Source organism: Jatropha curcas, chromosome 8 (assembly GCF_041381405.1).
Source record: "Jatropha curcas cultivar XTBG-Jc1 chromosome 8, XTBG_Jcur_1.0, whole genome shotgun sequence".
Classification (NCBI taxonomy): domain Eukaryota; kingdom Viridiplantae; phylum Streptophyta; class Magnoliopsida; order Malpighiales; family Euphorbiaceae; genus Jatropha; species Jatropha curcas.
In genome coordinates, this window is record NC_143158.1 from 26,549,041 (window position 1) to 26,570,665 (window position 21,625).

The window sequence follows — 21,625 nt, forward strand, 5'->3', positions numbered from 1 at the left end:
TTTAAACTTTAAAAAACTATATGTAAAAATTATCGGTAGATTTAATACGAGTTTAGAAATGGAGCCCAGCGGGCCCATAATAAAAAGACATTGGAAGTAATGAGATCAGGTCATGATTGTCATTTCAGAAATTGATGTGTGGCATTTTCGCCACTAAACTTAAAATCTTTCGCTATTCCGTCCCTCAAGAAGCAAAACCACCCAGAAATTTTTGGAACCAAAGGCAAAGCCAAGCAAGCTACTGTTCTCCCTCCTGTCTCTCTCTCAGTCTCTACAAATCGAAGATACAGAAACGTATACACCTAATATCAATCTGATATTTCCACGCCTTCTTCAACTTGCGAAAATTGCCTAACCGTGAATCTCTTTGTAGTTCAGGTTTTGTTCTTCTCCATTTCTCCACTACTCAAATTATCAAGTATTTTAGATAGTATTTGAAAGTGAAATGTTCAATTCATTTTCTTTTCCTTTTGTTCTCTCTTTTTGGTGTTTTTGTTTTTTCCGCTGTTTTCTTTATTTGGTTGCTGCAAATAGAAACGAAAGTAAATGAAGCTGAACGAGAGGAACTTGTTTATTCATTTATTGATTGATTTCATGAGTACCCATTGTTTATTTTACTGTGTTTTATGTAAATAAACATACTTTGTTATGAATTGCAAACAATGAGGAACTCAATTTGAACTCGTTGGTAGCTAATCGGTTGATGATTATTTTGAATGAGCGAATCTGTAACTTGTAGTTGTTTTGTGATTCATTTATTTAATTTATAATTGCATTTTTAGGATGCGAGTAATTCATTCTTTATTTGCTTACTTAGGCTGGAATGCCTGGGTGTATAGTTATATTGTGAACTTTTGGGGGACTAAGAAAGGTTTCTTGGTCCCCATCAGATGAGTTCCAATTGTATGAAGAGGAAGTTGCTTAAGGGAAGATAATGAGCTTACAATTCCACTCTCCGTTTCTTGGCATTCCACTTTCCAGTTCTTTAAATGGGGAAAACCACACCAAGTCTCCATATTTGGGTAGAAGCAAGTTATCGAGAAGGTCATCCCGCAAATGTGTGTGTGCTAAAAAGCACAATGATTGGGTTACTCAGGCAATCAGGTTTTCAAATTTTTGTGGCAAATATGTTGTATTTGTAAGGAATAGCATTGGATCTAGAACCGAGTTGAAGGTGGAATGTGTGACAGAGCCTTTTTCTCAAAGCAAAGCTCTTGTGAGGTCCTTAGTTCCTATTTGGAAAGAGGGATTGCTTCTGTTCAGAGGTTCAGTTTTTGTGGCTGTGATATCTGGGGTATGTTTATTGGTGTGGTATGGGCAGGCCAAAGCCAAGGGCTACATTGAGGCCAAGCTTTTGCCTTCCATTTGTTCAGTGCTTAGTGATTATATTCAGCGTGAGATTAATTTTGGTAAGGTTCGAAGGATTTCTCCTTTAAGTATAACTCTGGAGTCATGCTCAATCGGGCCTCATAGTGAAGAGTTTTCTTGTGGTGAAGTGCCCACCATGAAACTCCAGATTTGCCCTTTGGCAAGTTTGAGGAGGGGGAAAGTTGTGATTGATGCAGTTTTGTCTCATCCGAGTGTTGTGATTGTGCAAAAGAAGGATTATACTTGGTTAGGTATACCATCATCTGAAGGTGCTATACAAAGGCACTTATCTTCTGAGGAAGGGATTGATTATCGTACCAAAACAAAGAGAGTTGCCAGGGAGGAGTTAGCTGCCTGCTGGATGCGAGAGAGGGATAATGATGCCAAGGAAGCTGCGGAGAAGGGATACATTCTTCCTGAGAGAGATTCTAATTTGCCTGAAGATGATACTTGGAAGGAGGACGCAATTCATTTGACAAATTTGACGAACTACAAGAATTTCTCATGCATTGATGAAAAGATGCATTTGAGGGATCATCATTGCATGGACACAGGTGTTAATTATGATATCAAGCATGCTGATTTGGAGAAATCTTTTGGTGTGAAATTTCCTGGTTCAGGTCTTCAATTTTGGTCTAATGTGATTAAAGGACCCAGAAAACGTAAATTTAAGAGGAAGGCTAATGGGTGTGATATCTCAGTAGCTAGTGTAAGTGCAAAACAGCGAATCCTTGAACGTAGTGCATCAGCAGCCACTGCATATTTCCGCGGCCTGCCGAGTGGGGAGTTTGCTGAGCCTTCTCAAACATCTGGTGGTTATCATCTCATGAACCTTGACTCTCTTTTGGTGCAAAGCCAAGGCAGTGATAATGCTGATATGTCCATAGATATAAGTAGTGGGGCAGAAAGTTTAAATGCGGATGACCAGACTGTAGAACATGATGAAAGTAAAGGAATTCAACCTCGCACAAGGAACCGACATTTACCCCATCATACATATAATTTCAGTCTTACACGCGATCCATTTCTTAGGACTCTATGGAAACTTATTGAAGTGGCAAAAGTTGGTGAAACTCTGCCATCTACCAGAAATGCCACGGATGATGCTAAAACTAATGGTTTAAACAGTGAGGATTTATTAGTAGATATTGTAAATAAAAATATAGATGCACATAAATCTGAAATTACAATTGGTCATGCATCTCCAGATCATACTTCTGAAAAGCTTGAGACTGAGCCTGCAATGAATTATAAAGGCCCCAGTTCATCCCTGTCCTTGAAATCTGGCTTAGCTTCTTTTTCAAGAAGTATCAGGGGACAGCTATCTAATCTTTTTGCTGGTCCCATTCATAAGCTGAAGTCAGATGTGGCTCCAAAAGTTGAAGATATTGTTGCAGAACTTGTTGACGGGGTAGATGTAGTGCAGACTGAAGGGATTGAGAAGATGCTTCCAGTTTCCCTGGATTCTGTTCATTTTAAAGGTGGAACACTGATGCTACTTGCATATGGTGACAGAGAGCCAAGGTGAGAGCCATTTGAAGTTCTTATATTATTATTATTATTATTATTATTATTATGTTATGCTTGCATAAAACATCATATTTCCTCTGGCTAAATTTTTGCTACATCGTTTATCTGTTGTATTAGTGACCAGACTCAGAGCACCGTTGTGTAATCTAGTTTTCTTCCTCTTACTATTCATGAAGTTGAGTGAATGATTAGTTCCCAAGTTGGAAAGTTATATAGCATAACTTGTTAGAGGGTTGATATGAGAGGGAAAACTATCAATGGGTATTTTGACTGTTTTCTTTATGTATTTGGTAAAAGTTTACTAATTGGATTGAAGAACTGTTATTTGATTGAGATCAATGTACATGTATGTATTTCATGTACCCACACCAACCACTAACTGCTCTGTTACTTATCAAAAAGTAGTGAGGAGAAATTATGGCGATGAATGTGTCTTTATTGATGGACCAATCATCAATTTTTGATTATGGGAAAGTAATGAAGTTTAACATGTGTTATTATAAGGGGGTAATATCATGTGTGAGATGTTAGTTTAGGAAAGTAAAGTTGTTGCAAAGGTCCTTGCACACTATAAGACTATGATATGTGTTACCGTTCGTACCTGCAATGGAATTTTCTTAGATTTGTCTGAATTTTTCAGAGGACAAGAGGAGTTGCTTTGCTTTTGGATGAGTTGGGTTGTTTATGTAATCTTCCCATTTGGAATTGCTTTCCTAGGAAAGTGAATTATTTGATATGCAACCTGTGGATTGTGTAATAACATTTCCATGTTTGGTTGGTACATTGGAATGAAAAAGGACAAGTGAAATAGTTTACCATTGTATCCTCAATATCACTCCTAATTTGAGTATATTAATGTACTTTGATCAAAATACAACAATAACAACTAGGCTGCAGTCCTAAATTAGTTGGGGCTGGCAATATTGAGGTTGATTTGGTTATCTAAATTTTATGTAAGATCTTTCTAGTTTCAAAAAATTGGTTGATCTGGTTATCTAAGATAAAAAACTAAACTTTGTGTAAGAACTTTTTAGTTTCAAATAAATGGTTGATCTGGTTATCTATATTTGAAGAAGCATTTTATACTATTTTATATTTGTAGAAATGAGAAATTATTTTTACAATTAAATAAAGAAAATTTCTTGTGTGAATATAATGATTTGTAACCATGTCATTTATTGCAAAGAATAGTGTATTTTTAGAGCGATTAACAATAAGTTTTCGAGGTATATTACATGTAATGTTAATTGAACTTATAAATGTGAAGTGTTAATATGTTATTGGAATGATGAGATTACAAACTTGTTTAGCTAATAATGTTGTCTATGTATTAGGTTATTATAGCAAATTTAATGATAATTGAGGATGATGTTGTAAAAACATTCTGACCATTGAGTATTGACAATTCCATGTACATCACAATGTGATGGCGGAGACAGTTTTAGATTCGTGGCTTTATTGGGAATGCAAAAGCAAGAGAATGATTGGGCAGCCTCACACACAATTAGCTGTATAAATTTATAGTACTTAATTAGAAAGGATAGGATCAACCATCAATTTGATGAAGGCAGCTCAATTGAAAGATTGTTTGTTAACTTTCTTGCACCTAAATTGAAACAAAATCTGTTGAGTTTTGTAATATACTCATATAAATCTTGAAACTTTGATGCTGTGTGGAATGTGGTTCATTCATATTTTTTTCCTCATAGTGTCTGTCTAGAAAGAGGGTGGATTTGATGTAATGGTAAATTTACTCCACTTGTGACCTAGAGATCATGCATTCGAGCTTCTGAAACACCCTCTCTACAGAAATGTAGGGGGAAGGCTGCGTTTATCAATCCTTCCTAGAGCCCATACATATGGATGCTTGTACAACTCGCCTTTTATAGTGTTTGCTTAGAATTGTGGGTCAAGTTTAACAGTTTGACTATCATAAAAATATCTGAAATTTTATGGTTGGTCCATTTATTTTGTTCTACTGCAAAAGAAGATGCTAGTGATTTTTCATAAAATGCATTTTCTGATACAAGATGAAGTTTTTTCCCCCATGAAGTTTTATATTTTTGAACAATTAAGTCATTGATTCTTTTTTTATGATTATCATCTAGAGAGATGGAGAATGTCAATGGACATTTTAAGTTCCAAAATCACTATGGTCGGGTGTTTGTCCAGTTGAATGGCAACTGTAAGATGTGGAGATCTGATGAAGTATCTGAAGATGGTGGCTGGTTATCTGCAGATGTTTTTGTTGATAGCATTGAGCAGCAATGGCATGCTAATTTAAAAATTGCCAAACTCTTTGCTCCGGTAAGGTATTGGATGTGATCTGCATAATTTAAATTCTTATGACCTTTTGCTTAAAAAAGAAAAAATTAATATATGATATGTGAACCTTCTCCTTTTTCACAGCTTTTTGAAAGGATTTTAGGAATTCCAATTGCTTGGTCCAAAGGGAGAGCCACCGGTGAGGTGCTTCTCTAACTTGCATTCAATTTTTTCTCTTTTTGACTTCTTTTAAGAACTATATCAGCATATTCAAGATTTCTTAATCTATAGTACTGTCTATTTCAAGTTACTTTGCATTTTATATGTGATTTAATAATTTGCTTTCATGGGAAAGTTTTTAATATATTCTTTCTTCTAACTCAAAATGCTGCTAAATTAGGGATATTTGATTATAAAGCGTGTTCCCACATCAGATGTTAGAATCCAGCATGAACAAATTTCTTAGAGTCAAACACTGTGTTTAAGCTTTATTCTTGTTATTTGGAATGTAAATTTTTGTCCTTCTTTAGCCTACAGGTTCTTAGTTCTTCTAATGTTAGGTTAGATCCATAATTTATTTTGTTATTTTTTCTATTCATGATTTGCCTCTATGCTCTTATGAATGGAGCAGCTACTTTGGAGTTTGATATGTTTCATATATTTTTTTTTTTATTATTATTATTATTTCAAATTGATTAGTCAGCTAAGTTTATGAAATTTGATTAATCATAACACTAGAAATAGATATTATCTTTATATGGTTTCCGGTTTCTTCTCTGGCTATGGAGCTTAACAATTATCTTCCTTAGCAAGTCTAAGGTGTTGCACTAAGTCCATAGACTGAAGTTATCTATTTCAAGGGAGAAAAGGAATCTAGTGCTTTTTTTCTTCATATTTGTTCTCTCAAAACTCATTGGTCAGAGGAGTATAAATTTCTTTATCTATTATAATCTTAATTTCTTCTTTTTTTTTTTGTTGCCATTATTAATAGTGTATACATTTCATGTTTGCAGGTTCATATTTGCATGTCAAGGGGTGAAACATTTCCTAATATTCATGGCCAGCTTGATGTTACAGGATTAGCATTTCAAATCTTTGATGCTCCATCATCATTCCATGTATGTTCTGGTCCTATAAGTTCTAAAAATGGTTTCCTTCCCTCCTTTTCTTGTAGATGTTTACTTGTGTGTTTCTCATGTTTTAGTTTTCAATGTATATCAGTCTTAAAGCTTTTTTTAATTATACTCTTCACTTTGTTTTTTTATTTCGAAATTTGGAAATAATTTAATTTCAAAATCTTGCACTGGATCACCTGTTTGTGCCTTTCACAGGACACTTCAGCAAGTTTATGTTTTCGTGGTCAACGAGTATTCTTACACAATGCAAGTGGCTGGTTTGGCAATGTTCCTTTAGAAGCTTCTGGAGATTTTGGCATTCATCCAGAGGAAGGAGAGTTCCATCTTATGTGTCAGGTGTGGAATTTATGATTGCCCATGCTTTTGATGCTTGTAACTCTTGATTTCGGAATAATTCATTGTATCAAATGTGAATTACTTTAACCTTTATTGGGATCAAAAGATGATTGCAACCATTTTGGAGGATGTCAATCTCGAAATTGAAAATATGGCTGTTAGTCTGTGGGATTTTTTTCAAAACCAATGCGTGCGCATGTGTGTATGTGTATAGATATAATCTTTTTAGTTAGTAATCTATCTGATAAATCTGGGTTTTATGATAATTCCTCTCATTGATCTATAATACCATGAGCAAGTTGGTTTTGCGAAAAGGTCTATGCAACTTAATTTACATCTATCTTTGTTGTAAATTGTTTTTGAGTTTTTCTTGTCATATCCTTTGATATCTTATTTCTGTCAACAAGTAAAAATTAGATTCAAATTGTAAATACATGTGAAGGAGGAAAAGGTGAGAAAAGAGGAGAAATTAGAGAGGACGTGTGTATATTTCCCTTCTTCTTCATAGAAGTTCATGTTGGTGGAATATTGTGGGTATCCTTCACATTTGATAAACTGGTGGCGATGCTTGATTGATCTATGTTTCCATGTGAGATCGAAGGTGAACCATTTGCAAGGGTTCACCTTTTTGTGTCTTTTCAAGATAATAATGTGGCAACTGGCAAATACTTCTCTTGCAGCTTAGCTTTGTTCTCCTGAAGCATAATAATTTGGGGTTGACTGCAATCTCTCGGTACGATCATATTTTAGTCAATCCAATAAGTTTCATCTCAATAAACCTGGCTTTATAATATTCTCCCTTATTGTGCCAATCACAAAATAGTGCAGGTCCTAACATATCTTCAAATTCTGTAGCCTCTATCTTGTCTTTCCAGTAATTTTACCTGCTGTATCTTGTTGCAATTGTCCTCTATCATTCCAGGACAGCTTAAGGATCTTCAGTAGCCCTCTTGTGTACCTTTTGAGAAAGGATTTGACTGGTCATCCTATTGGTTGCTTGCTAGAGATCAAAGGAGCTATCATCTTAAGCTCCTTATCCAGCTTAGCTTCCATTGTATCCAATCTCGTTTTTTTATCTTCACAATCTTGGTGATAATCAAGCTTTGGTTTAATTCAGCAGCTGTCACCATCATTGAGGAAGAGTAAAGAAGAAGACTTAAAGGATCTTGAACCTCTGATACAAATTCGAACAGCTTTCATGTCCGGTAGTGGTTGCACACTGTGAATATTGCCTGTGAACAGAATTAGTGGATTGAACCCATAAACAGTACCTTGCAAATGTTAAAATAACCTGTTACAATAGCTTGTTTGTTGTTACTTTCTCTTTAGTCTCTTCTTATTCTTCTGTACTCAACTAATGATTGCATTCTTGGTTTATTCAGGTTCCTAGTGTAGAAGTAAATGCCCTGATGAAAACATTTAAGATGAGACCTTTTTTATTTCCGGTAAGTGTATCCAGACTTCATCAACCACACCCCCCCCCCCCCCCAACCCCCCAAACAACACACAAATTTTTAACTCTCTGTTTAAATATGTAACTTAAAGTTTCACAAATTTATTTTCCGTTTGCATAAGTCCTTGATGAGGGTGGCTTGTTGTAATGGTAAAGTTACTCCATTTGTGAGCTGGAGGTCATGGGTACAAGCCATGAAAACAATCTCTCTGCAAAAGCAGGAGAAGGGCTGCGTACATCAACACTCTCAATGTGGAATTCTTCATCCATTCAGCCACCCATTTTGCATAAGATCTTTCAATATGAATAGAAATTCGTACGAGAAAATTGCTTGGCATGCAATTCCTGTCTTCTGAATCAATTGGTTTATTGTTTTTGTGAAATCAAACAAAAAAAAACACTTCATCTTCTTTCTGTATTGGCTGCAGTTAGCTGGTTCTGTAACTGCCGTATTCAACTGTCAAGGTCCCCTGGATGCTCCTATATTTGTGGGAAGTGGAATGGTTTCCAGGAAGATATCTCATCCAGTTTCAGATGTCCCTATATCTGTTGCATATGAAGCAATGTTGAAAAGCAAAGAGGCTGGTGCTGTGGCAGCATTTGACCGTGTTCCATTTTCATATCTGTCTGCTAATTTCACATTTAACACTGATAATTGTGTAAGTTGTTTTGGATAGTGGAGCATGTGAAAAAAGAATGGCAATGTCATTCCAATTTCAGCACTGTTGTATGTGTTATATAAAGTTTCTGATTAGCTTGTTAAATTTTATAGAGTTTACTTTCACTTCTTAGGTTGCTGACATGTATGGAATTAGAGCTAGCCTTGTGGATGGTGGTGAAATTCGGGGGGCAGGGAATGCTTGGATTTGCCCCGAGGTAAAATACTTATGCTAGACACTACTCACATACATATACAGACACAAATGCATATGCCCACATTTGGGTTTTTGTCTTCTTTTTTATGAAATTGGACATTATGTCTTCCTGGTTCATGAGCTTTCTAGATTTTTACTATTTTGGCTTGTTGTATTCATGTTAAATCTTCTAACTCTGGAAGAATACATTACGTGATTATAGCTGGATCATCATATGCATACTCCAAATGATCTAGTTTGACACATTATAGCTTTTTGACCGTTTAATCACAGTCAAGGATTAACTTCACAGCGAAATCGGGGAAGTATGTTTGTAATGATAACATTTGGTGAGATGAGACTGATCTTTTTCCTGGAATCGTATACCAGCGGCAAATCTGCTGTCTTCAAGGCCCTTTTTGATCCGACCCTCGGGTGAACTTGCTTTATTGGACTCAGATGTAACAAATAATAACTATAACTACACAAACACACACACACACACATATAGTTATATAAATTTGTATAGTTGTATAATATAGTTATAGTTAAAATATAAAATATATATAATAAAAATTTCTATTCTACCAAGCTAATCAAAATTCTAATTAAAACTCCATCCCTTCCGCTGAGGAAATATACCTGGTGCGGATAGACGCTGAAGATCTTTCAGGGGGGAGATTTCAAGTTTCAAGTGTCAATCGGAAGTCCAATCCTGGTGCACTTCAGGGGTTGTTAAGATTCCACATTGTTTAAATAAAAATCCACAAAAGGGCATATAAGGGCGTAAAGCTAGCCAGTTAATTGGTTGGTACTAACTTTTTAGCATTGGACCCAAACCCAAGTAAGCCAGATTACTCACTTTAACTTCACGGGTTGTGACCTATTATCCATTCATTCACCTCTACCCCTCCAATTTGTAATAAAAATAAAATAGAATATGTTATGGTTAATCCTTGTATGATGAAACTTTGAGTATTTGGTTTCTTAGATTATTTTATTTCTCAATTCTGATGTCAAATACTCTATTACAACAGGGTGAGGTGGATGATACGGCAATGGATATAAATTTCTCTGGGAATTTGTTCTTTGATAAGATCATGCATCGATATTTTCCAGGTTATCTTCAGCTGATGCCACTAAAATTAGGGGACCTGACAGGAGAAACAAAACTTTCGGGATCCCTTCTGAGACCGTGAGCCTCATGAATTTCCTTTAAGATCTCATTATTGCATCTTTATGCTTCTTTTTTCGTTTTTTCCCCTTATTTTGTGTTTGCATGTTCATTACTTTGTATCGGTTGGATATGCATCTTTTTCAGGAGGTTTGACATCAAGTGGATTGCACCAAAAGCTGAAGGATCGTTTAGTGATGCTCGAGGAGACATCATGATATCACATGATTACATTACAGTGAATTCTTCATCCGTTGCTTTTGAATTATACACCAAAGTTCAAACTACTTATTGTGACGACTGCTGGCTAGACAGAAAAGAGTTTGATTCAAGGAGTGGCATTCCATTTACTGTTGAAGGAGTTGAATTGGATCTGCGTATGCGTGGTTTCGAGTTCTTTAGCTTGGTCTCTTCTTATCCTTTTGATTCTCCAAGACCTTCACACCTCAAAGCAACTGGAAAAATCAAATTTCAGGGGAAGGTTGTGAAGCCTTCTACTGTTGCTAATGACCAGGATCTTCATTTTGAGAAGAACACGTCCCATGGGCAAATAGAGGGGAACAAAGAAAGTCTTTTTGGTGAAGTTTCAGTATCAGGTCTCAGATTGAATCAATTGATGCTGGCACCTCAATTGGTCGGGCAGTTGGGCATTTCACGGGACCGTATCAAAGTAATGGCTTAATTATTTCATCTCGCAATATTATCCTTTGTTGTTATGAATATGCAATGATAGAACTTGGAAAACCTATATTGCTCTGTCTATGTGGCTATGCAGCTGCAACGGAGCCCGAGTCATTGATCTTGTTTAGGAATGTCTTTATTGATTTCTAATCTCTGAGAATATTTAATATGTTCAACATATCACCTGTTTTATTTTATTTATTTTTTCATATAGCAAGAATTCTGAAATGTAAGCTTTCTGATAGTGCAGTTGGATGCCTTGGGTAGGCCAGATGAAAGTCTTGCTGTTGAGGTTGTGGGGCCATTACAACCTAGTGGTGAAGAAAACACACACAGTGGAAAACTGTTATCTTTTTCCCTTCAGAAGGGGCAACTAAGAGTTAATATGTCTTTTCAACCTCTACATTCTGCTACCTTGGAGGTATCTTTAAATCCCGTGTTTTCTAAACTAGCATAATTTTGATTCTGTATTTTGGAGGGTGGCCCTTTGTACAATGGTAGGGTTGCTCCTTTTGCAACTGGAAGGTTATGGGTTTGATTCATTGAAACAGGCTCTTAGCAAGAAATGCAGGGGGGAGGCACTGTGTATGGCAGTAGGCCCTACCCTGATCCTTGCAAATTGCTCATGCACTTGGGATGCCTTGACTTTGGTTCTTTTTATCTCTGTTCTCTGTAAAAAAAAGCATTTCCTTTTGGGAAAAAGTTAAGACTAATTGACTTTGTGCCTATTTATGAATTGGCTGTAGGTTCGCCATCTGCCACTGGATGAATTGGAGTTGGCTTCACTTCGGGGAACAGTACAAAGGGTAAGCCAAGGCCATTGTTGAATTTTAAGTCAATCCTTTCAGTTTGCATTGGAATTGTTCTTGAGGTGGTTCCCGGTGGTAAGGATACGTGCAATCCATAACTTTTTTTTTTTTTTTTTTGTGCCTTTCGGTCTCCTTTCACATAAGGCAGATGAAAAAGGTACGTGCATGCATATGTGTCATGTGCATTTAAGCTTGCTAAGCTTGATTTTCATGTGCATTTAAGTTTCTGATTGAAATTATGTGTGTTTTACTTTGGCCTTACTAATCATGATGAAGTTGCCGCCATTAGATGAATATCATAACTGATTGTGTTATGCTTTTAAGTTTCAAGAGTAACATTTGCAGCCAGTTTTATCATGTTCAAGTGATTGTTAAACTCCATGAAACAAATCTCTTAATGAGATTGTAAAGGAGAAGAATAAATGATATGATCCTTAAGCTAGTGCTATTATACCTATAACTGTTTAGCAACTTTTTGCTCTCTTTCTGAGCTAATCTGATAGACAAAAAGAAAACATCTGAAGTCCCAACTATGGTAATCCATACCTACTCTCAGATGTAAATAATCCAGGAATTAATTTCTATAAACAGTATTGCGGTAGGATAACATCATCTTTGTGAAATCACCAGAAACCAAACTCATCTCGTCAGGTAATTAATATTTTTCCCCCTCAAGGTGGCAGCCTTATTGTGATGGCAATAAAACATTGGATGAAAATTCTTAACTCTGAGTTTACTTTTGTTTGGAAGCCCTTATCTTTAGTTGTAGTTGCTGGCGAACAATATGCAAAATCAACTCAACCAATTTATGTTTAGTTGTGGGACGTGTTGGATATGCAAATGTGAGAATGAAGCGAATGAAGAATCAACAGTAAAAGATGATGCCCAACTTGTAACTTACAACTTGGAAACGCCCATTGATCAATTGTCTTAATATCTAGGTTAGATGTTGGCTCAATCCATGTATATGGATCTCATTCAGGGACTTGGATGATTTCTCCCGGTTTTGGCTTCTCCAAAACTCCTGCTTTGAAAAGAAAATTCATCATTTCAATAGATATCTGAAATCTGATAAAAGTATTTAGCTGTGCATTCTTGTAATAATGTCACTGGACGTTAACTGCTTCTGACTTTTACTCTTGTTTATGATGTTTCAAATCTAATCACAACTAATGTTCTGCTACTGCTAATTACTGGTAGCAAGATGCAGTTCTAGTTGTTTTATGGTGTTTGATTAATGTAGTGGTATTTATTTTACACTTAAAAAATGTTGCTTAGTCCTTAGTTCTGTGTTTACTTTCAGGCAGAAATTCAGCTTAATCTTCAGAAAAGAAGAGGTCATGGTGTGTTATCTGTTCTTCGTCCGAAATTTAGTGGTGTTCTTGGTGAAGCCTTAGATGTGGCTGCTAGATGGAGCGGAGATGTTGTGAGTGCCTAAACTCTCTGTATAATGAATCTTACTAATTTGGTTCACTGCTTGGTTGAAGCACTGTGGATTCTATAAGCCAAGGATTAAAATATCCTAAAATAATATCTTCTCGTGTTGATTTTGTTTGAGATTGATTTATGTATTTGGTGGTTGTGAAGCATTTGCAGTCTGCAGTTGCATGTTTTCTAATCATATCCTAGTTTTATAGGCCGAACACATCAATTACCCCCTGAACTTGTGGATAAAAGTCTTGTGGCCCTCCATACTAAATGACCTTGTGGCCCTCTAAACTTGTTTTTTTGTAATTTATGCATGCTTGGCCTGTTATGGCGCTGCTTGACTTAGGGTAGTTTTACTGCTATTTACGGTGTTTTTATTTAGTTATTCAGTGTTTATCATGTTATTATCAGTTTCTTTGTTAGTGGCTATTAGTGGGGTGGTTAAGCAAGTAACTTATTGTAATGGGTAGTTATTAGTGGGTAGTGGGTAGTTTTAGCTTTACATTTAGTTGTTTAAAAGGCTGTTATATCAGGAAAAATGTAAGCAGAATTTTATGAAAAGGTTTTGAGTTCCTAAAACTCAGAGATTGTAGAGTTCTCTCTTAACGAGCTCTAGGAGATTGCAGATTCTCTCTAAGTCTGTCACCATTGATAGAAGGAAGAAAACTCCTTCTAAGATACCCATCTCAAACCCGATTCCCCTAATTCAAAGACCCATAACTAGATCCAAATTTGGGACCATAACAAATTGGTATCAGAGCCAGGTTTCGATCCTGGGACCTGTGGGTTATGGGCCTACAGGTCCCAAATTAGGATCTAGTTATGGGTCTTTGAATTAGGGGAATCAGGTTTGAGATGGGTATCTTAGAAGGAGTTTTCTTCCCTCTATCAGTGGTGACAGACTTAGAGAGAATCTGCAATCTCCTAGAGCTCGTTAAGAGAGAACTCTACAATCTCTGAGTTTTAGGAACTCAAAACCTTTTCATAAAATTCTGCTTACATTTTTCCTGATATAACAGCCTTTTAAACAACTAAATGTAAAGCTAAAACTACCCACTACCCATTACAATAAGTTACTTGCTTAACCACCCCACTAATAGCCACTAACAAAGAAACTGATAATAACATGATAAACACTGAATAACTAAATAAAAACACCGTAAATAGCAGTAAAACTACCCTAAGTCAAGCAGCGCCATAACATTACACCCCTCCTCGAAAAGCGCTTGTCCTCAAGCGCAAAGGATGGATGACATGCAATCTTCAACTTGTGAAAATGTGATGCAAACAGAATCCTTATCACCCTCTATTATTCTGCAAATAAGGAGCTGTTTATTGTGCTTCTATATTTAATTAATATTCCTGGATCAAATGGCTCCTCTAATGTTTCCTCTATGTCATTCTCGAATTGCTTCTTCCCACTCCCTTCCCATTTAGAGGCTGCCAAATCACAAGCAAGACCCTCCAATTGTGCTAACAATTGATGTTTGATTATTTCTTTCTTTTGCTCCGCTCTATCTTCTATACACACAACTATTGAGACTTGAAACATTTGCTGGAAAACTATTCGCTCTGCGGCAGTTTTAGGATGTTCCAATTTTGCCAACTTTCCTAAATTATTACTCCTCATAGGTGGTCCAAGAACCTCCAACTCCGTGAATTTCGAAACAGTTGTAGTGCCCCCAGGAGATTCTCGTCCTGCTGAACCTATTGGACCCTTTGCTTTCGGTGCTTGACTTTGAGCACTTGAGGAAGTCAGCCCCTTCTTTATGGATTCCAAGTCAAAAGACATGGCATCCAATTTGGCATGAAGTTGTTCAACCTTCTCACTACGGGTCTGATTGGCCTGCTGCTCGGATAAGAGTAAATTGAAGAGTTTGGTAAGCTGGTCTTGAACAGATTCGCCCATAACTGTTGGCTCTGATACCAATTGTTATGGTCCCAAATTAGGATCTAGTTATGGGTCTTTGAATTAGGGGAATCAGGTTTGAGATGGGTATCTTAGAAGGAGTTTTCTTCCCTCTATCAGTGGTGACAGACTTAGAGAGAATCTGCAATCTCCTAGAGCTCGTTAAGAGAGAACTCTACAATCTCTGAGTTTTAGGAACTCAAAACCTTTTCATAAAATTCTGCTTACATTTTTCCTGATATAACAGCCTTTTAAACAACTAAATGTAAAGCTAAAACTACCCACTACCCACTAATAACTACCCATTACAATAAGTTACTTGCTTAACCACCCCACTAATAGCCACTAACAAAGAAACTGATAATAACATGATAAACACTGAATAACTAAATAAAAACACCGTAAATAGCAGTAAAACTACCCTAAGTCAAGCAGCGCCATAACATGGCCACATCAGCAAATGGGATGTGAAACACACGCGTGAAATGAGCGAGTTAGTCACATAAGAGCATCTTACATGGCAACCTACTGCATTTTCTCTTCCTCCATTAAATCTCACTTGCATTTTTTCAACCCCAAATACCAATCTCCTTCAAAACTTCAAAGTTCATTTTGGATAACAGTAATTGCACCACCAAACCCAAAACCTGTACCAAGAAAAGGAAAATTCCTAAAAAATCTACTGGTATCTCAAAATCCAACAATAACAATTCAAGAGATGCTAGTTCCAGCAATATGGAAAGTAAAAAGATCACTTTAATTCAAAAGAAATGGAAAAGGAAAAGAAGAAAAAGAGATAAATGTGAAGTATTTGCATTAAAATGGGACTCACTTGGACGAAGAGATCTAGGAAAGAGCTTGGTGAAATGGATAAGCCAATGAATGAGAGCAATAACTATGGATCTTGTTGCGGTAGAGATGCAAAGGGAGTTCTTCGAAATCTGGCAAAGAGGCTGGCTTGACGTTTGTTATACAAGCGTAGCCTTATATTGATGTTGTTGATATTTCGAAAATGGAACAAACAAAAAATCGAAAATGGAACAACACAAAATCGAAAGTAGAGCAGGATTAGATTTTGCAAAGCAGAGCTTTCTGCATTTTTTTGAAGTTTTAAGAAAAAGAAAATAAAAAGAAAGAGAACAAGTTTTAAGAAGAAGAAAACAAAAAGAAAGAGAACAGGAAATCAAACCAGGTGACTGGAATCCACCATGGCAGCCTAATTACCAGTTGTTTTGCCACCAGTCCACATCGTTGCGCGTGTTATTCACTCGATGCATTTGGCTCTCACCAGGCGTGTGTAAATTACAAAAAAAAAAACAAGTTTAAGGGGCACAAGGTCATTTCTAAAGTATAAGGGGCCACAAGACTTTTATGCAAGTTCAGGGGACAATTGATGTTTTCGGCCTAGTTTTATACTATATGATATTCAGGTCGATTAGTGTTTTTCAAAGCTCATCTTTGAGAAAATATGTGCAACACATCCATTTTCTTTTGTTTTCTTGTCAATAATCTTTACATAATTGAGATGTTCTGAAGTTATGTACTGTCAGTGGTTGTTACCAGAAATTGCACCTTGATCCCATTTAAATGAATAACTAAAAAAATGAATACTTGCATTGTGTTTAGTATGAGCTTCAACATCTATATAAGAAACATATGTGTGGTTTTTAAATATCTCAGTACATGGGGTTTTCTTGCATTTGCAAGAGGTTTTTCAGTGGTTTTAACCCACTGACCTCTGGGTTAAAATGGATGAATATTACCATTGCAGCAGGGCTCCCTGATGATGATTTGATATTTCTTTTCTTTGTGCTCATTGCATTCACAATGATATGGCTGATGTTCTTACTGGGTGAGGTGGTAACTTTTAGATCATTGTTGAGAAAACTGTTCTGGAGCAAATCAATAGCCGCTATGAACTTCAAGGTGAATATGTGTTGCCTGGCACCCGAGATAGGAACCTTGCTGGAAAAGAAAGAGATGGTCTGTTCAAAAGGGCAATGACTGGGCAACTAGGCAGTGTCATTTCTTCTATGGGAAGATGGAGAATGAGACTTGAAGTTCCTCGAGCTGAGGTTGCTGAGATGCTTCCACTTGCAAGGCTTCTTTCTCGAAGTACAGATCCCGCTGTTCTATCTAGATCAAAGGTTGTATTTTGCTTAAACACATTTGAAGTATCATGTATCATTAGTCTGAAAGTAGATAAAAAAACAAATGACTGCTCATTTAATTTACTTTTTGCAATGTTGCTAATATTTTCAATTTGAGATTACTAATTGTTGCTATTCTTCCTCTCAGGACCTTTTCATTCAAAGTTTGCAGTCGATAACATTGTATCCTGAAAGTCTTCAGGACTTGATCGAGGTATTTCATTGATTTGATTCAGCATCTTCATTACTTATGAAAATGCATCTGGCATTTAAGATCAATTGGTTTGAAACATATATCTGGTCCAATGTCTATTTTCTTTGTGACTTCACAGCTTTTATAAAATTTCAGGTAATTCGAGGACATTATACTCCATCAAATGAAGTCATTTTGGAAGACATAAGTCTTCCAGGTTTGTCTGAGCTTAAAGGTCGTTGGCATGGTTCTCTTGATGCTAGTGGTGGAGGAAATGGGGACACAATGGTATAGATATTTTCAATTTTTTCATGGGGAAATTATACCTAATCTGTCTTCTGACAACCATGTGTTTGCCAGGCAGAATTTGATTTGCATGGTGAGGATTGGGAATGGGGAACCTACAAAAGTCAGCGTGTTCTAGCAGTTGGTGCATACAGCAACAATGATGGTTTGCGTCTTGAGAGGATATTTATCCAAAAGGATAATGCCACTATACATGCTGATGGCACTTTGTTAGGGCCAAAAACCAATCTTCATTTTGCTGTTCTGAATTTTCCTGTCAGCCTCGTCCCAACTGTGGTTCAGGTCATTGAATCTTCAGCTTCTGACATGGTTCATTCTCTGCGACAACTTTTAGCTCCAATTCGAGGTATATTGCATATGGAAGGAGATCTGAGAGGAAGTCTTGAAAAACCAGAATGTGATGTGCAAGTGAGGCTCTTGGATGGTGCTATTGGGGGCATCGATCTTGGACGAGCTGAAATTGTTGCTTCCCTAACCTCTGCCAGTCGTTTTCTATTCAATGCCAAGTTTGAACCAATCATCCAAAATGGTCATGTACATATCCAAGGAAGTATTCCCATTAATTTTGTGCAAAATAACTCATCGGAGGAAGAAAACAAAGAAGCAGATAAAAATGGAGCAACTTGGATCCCTGGTTGGGTGAAGGAAAGGAGTAGAGAGTCTGCTGATGAAGCCAGTGAGAAGAAACTTTTTAGAGAGAGAAATGATGAAGGTTGGAATACTCAATTAGCAGAAAGCTTAAAAGTCCTGAATTGGAATTTCTTAGATGTGGGAGAAGTTAGGGTAGATGCTGATATCAAGGATGGGGGAATGATGTTGTTGACAGCTTTATCTCCATATGTCAACTGGCTTAATGGCAATGCCGATATTATGCTTGAGGTGTGTTAAGATATGTACCTTGTGGACTTCTGCTTCTTGCATGGTTGCAATATCTGTCCATTTTTGCCATCTACCACTCAGGATTATTTTCATGATGCTTTTGGTGTGTTTCTAATCAAACAGGTCAGAGGTACAGTTGAACAACCCGTGCTTGATGGATTTGCCTCCTTCCACAGAGCATCTATATCTTCACCAGTACTCCGACAGCCACTTACAAATTTTGGCGGGACAGTTCATGTAAAATCAAATAGGCTATGCATCACTTTACTGGAGAGCCGGGTAAGCAGGAAGGGAAAGCTATTTGTAAAAGGCAATCTGCCCCTCAGAACAAGTGAAGGATCTCTTGGTGATAAAATTGACTTAAAATGTGAATTCCTGGAAGTACGGGCAAAGAATATCTTGAGGTACTTATTTCTAACTTGATATATTCTTTATTCAGTTAAATTTATGAATACGTGATAGGTCCTGTTTTCTAACTATATTGGTTCTGTGCACTTAGCAAAAGAACACTGCTTATTTCTCCTTGTGCACTTGGAACTTGAAATGCTGAAATTTTTGTTTTTGGCTGTTAGCTGTTTTAACTTCTTAATATTCTCTGTCTGGTACAGAGAGAACTGATATTGAACTAATTTCAGTGGCCAGGTTGACACTCAGTTGCAAATAACTGGTTCTATACTACAGCCAAATATCTCAGGAAATATTAAATTGAGTCATGGAGAAGCATATCTACCACATGATAAGGGTAGTGGAGGCGCTTCTTTTAATAGATTGGCATCAAACCAGTCTAGCCTTCCAGGCCGGGGGCTCAATCGAGCAGTTGCTTCTAGATATGTTTCTCGGTTTTTCAGTGCAGAACCTGCTGCTTCAAAGACCAAGTTCCCTCAAACTACTGGTAACACATTATTCATCAATTTCCCTGTATCATGTCAAATTATTCTACTTATAACCATTTGCTGATGCTAGAAAATCAACATTTAGCTACCTTTTCAGACTACTTAGAACGCACTTGAAAATGAATGAAAACTTTCGAACTCTTTAAATATTTCTTCACACTGAATTACAAGGGTCAGACTTGAAAGGATGACTGGACTGGAAAGGATTTTCTTTGTTAATAAAATGCATTACTTATAAGCTATTTATTTTACCTTATCAATGATAGTTCTGTGAAATTTTAATTATTAATTTTTTTTTTTGTCCATTTGCAGTTAAATCAACTGAAGTTGAAAAGGATTTGGAGCAACTTAGCATTAAACCGAATGTAGATGTTCGTCTAAGTGATTTGAAGCTTGTGTTAGGACCAGAGTTAAGGATATTTTATCCTCTGATTCTAAACTTTGCCGTTAGTGGAGAACTTGAGCTAAATGGCTTGGCTCATCCAAAATGGATAAAACCTAAAGGTGTTCTAACATTTGAAAATGGTGATGTCAATCTTGTTGCTACTCAAGTGAGCATTGTATTTTTATTGCGGTTAAATATTTGTCCAGAAAGCATGCCCTTCATTTTGATTAGGCTGGCTTCTGTTTCACTAAATATGCTGCATTGACCTCCTGAAATACAGGTAAGGCTTAAGCGGGAGCATCTAAATATAGCAAAATTTGAGCCCGAGTATGGACTAGATCCTATGCTAGACTTAGCTTTGGTTGGATCTGAGTGGCAATTCAGGATACAAAGCCGAGCCAGCAATTGGCAAGACAAACTTGTGGTGACCTCAACACGTTCTGTGGAGCAGGATGCTCTCTCACCTACTGAGGTAACAAAGAAAAAGTCTCAAACATGAGGTTTTAGATATTGCCAATTTGAAGATTCATAGACATCTCACGTCTTCTATGGTGTTTGTCTAATCGATTATTGTCTATCAGGTGGTAAAAGGGGAGGGGGAGGGGCGATGGTTGAGGGATTTCATGCAATTTTTTATGATAATGCATACGTATATCCCTTTTTTTTAGCTTATGATCTCATTTAGGGTTCAAAATTTCTGATTAAAACCTTTTTGATTTTGTAGATTTGAATAATCTGATCTTTATCAAAATTTCCCTTTCTCAGGCTGCTAGAGTTTTTGAAAGCCAATTAGCAGAGTCCATATTAGAGGGCGATGGCCAGCTTGCATTTAAAAAGCTTGCTACGGCAACACTTGAAACACTGATGCCAAGAATAGAAGGGAAGGGGGAGTTTGGTCAGGCTAGGTGGAGGCTAGTCTATGCCCCACAAATTCCTAGTTTACTTTCTATGGATCCTACCATTGATCCTCTTAAATCGCTGGCCAATAACATCTCATTTGGTACTGAAGTAGAGGTGCAGCTTGGGAAACATCTTCAGGTTACCTCAGTTCTCCTAATATTTTCCTAATTCTTATTTCTTGAAGGCAATTCTTTTTCTTCTTTTCTAAAATTTTCTTATCTGATTCTGAAAATTCAAAAAAAAAAAAAAAAAAAGGATGACGAAAAATAGCTTACATATTTGGTGGTTATCTAAAGTATAATTATTCAAACATTGCCAAAAGATGACTAGTTAAGATTCTTTATGTTTAATTGTGTAATAATCATCTGAAATATTCATCTTTTTCCATATCTTTTTAGGCCTCAATTGTAAGGCAGATGAAGGACTCGGAGATGGCCATGCAATGGACTTTGATCTATCAGCTTACAAGCCGCTTGAGAGTGCTCCTGCAATCTGCTCCTTCAAAACGCCTACTTTTTGAATATTCTGCTACATCACAGGACTAATTAAGCCTTTGCTACAATTTTGCCAGCTATTATAATTTGGAACAAGCAAGATCTTTAACAGAGCAGCTGGCAGGCATTCTCATCAGTGCATGAATTGTCTGTTCATATCAATTTTAGTACAATCTAATAGAAAGAGGAAAAGATATAGCATGTAAAATTAGATGTAGATATTTCATTATTCTTTGCTCAAAAATGAATGAGCTTGTTCATATGTTTACTCCTTTTACGCTCTTCTACAAGGTGAAATCAAATTTAGATGATGAAAATTTTCAATAAATATCCCTGGCCAATAGCATTTGGTTTTAGTCTTCAATGTATACTTGAGCATAAAGGGGGTTCATAAATGTTCTTGAATGTGCCCTTATGGTTTTTGCTTAGTCCAGATATCAACTTTGCTTAGTACAGATTTTAAAATGGGTTGGTTTTATTTT

General features: G+C 36.6%; 1 protein-coding gene across 2 annotated transcripts; it reads left to right on the plus strand.

Annotated features, from left to right (window-relative positions):
• Window positions 1-194: 194 nt before the first annotated feature.
• On the plus strand, window positions 195-21,507 carry EMB2410 (embryo defective 2410). 2 transcript variants are annotated; one of them, XM_089725382.1, is made up of 24 exons: window positions 195-378; window positions 818-2,892; window positions 5,007-5,205; window positions 5,308-5,367; window positions 6,177-6,281; window positions 6,495-6,635; window positions 8,018-8,080; window positions 8,517-8,747; window positions 8,881-8,964; window positions 9,980-10,137; window positions 10,264-10,786; window positions 11,048-11,218; window positions 11,544-11,603; window positions 12,910-13,032; window positions 16,815-17,090; window positions 17,242-17,307; window positions 17,443-17,574; window positions 17,647-18,471; window positions 18,595-18,875; window positions 19,107-19,363; window positions 19,677-19,915; window positions 20,030-20,221; window positions 20,515-20,787; window positions 21,048-21,507. In XM_089725382.1, exons 2-24 carry the CDS (start codon window positions 935-937, stop codon window positions 21,192-21,194), a joined length of 6,564 nt encoding a protein of 2,187 aa, XP_089581508.1. In that variant the 5' UTR covers window positions 195-378; window positions 818-934; the 3' UTR covers window positions 21,195-21,507. The 2 variants fall into 2 exon arrangements, with proteins under 2 accessions (XP_089581508.1, XP_089581509.1); XM_089725383.1 differs by lacking the exon at window positions 195-378 and having other exon boundaries at window positions 804-2,892.
• The last annotated feature ends 118 nt before the right edge of the window (window positions 21,508-21,625 follow it).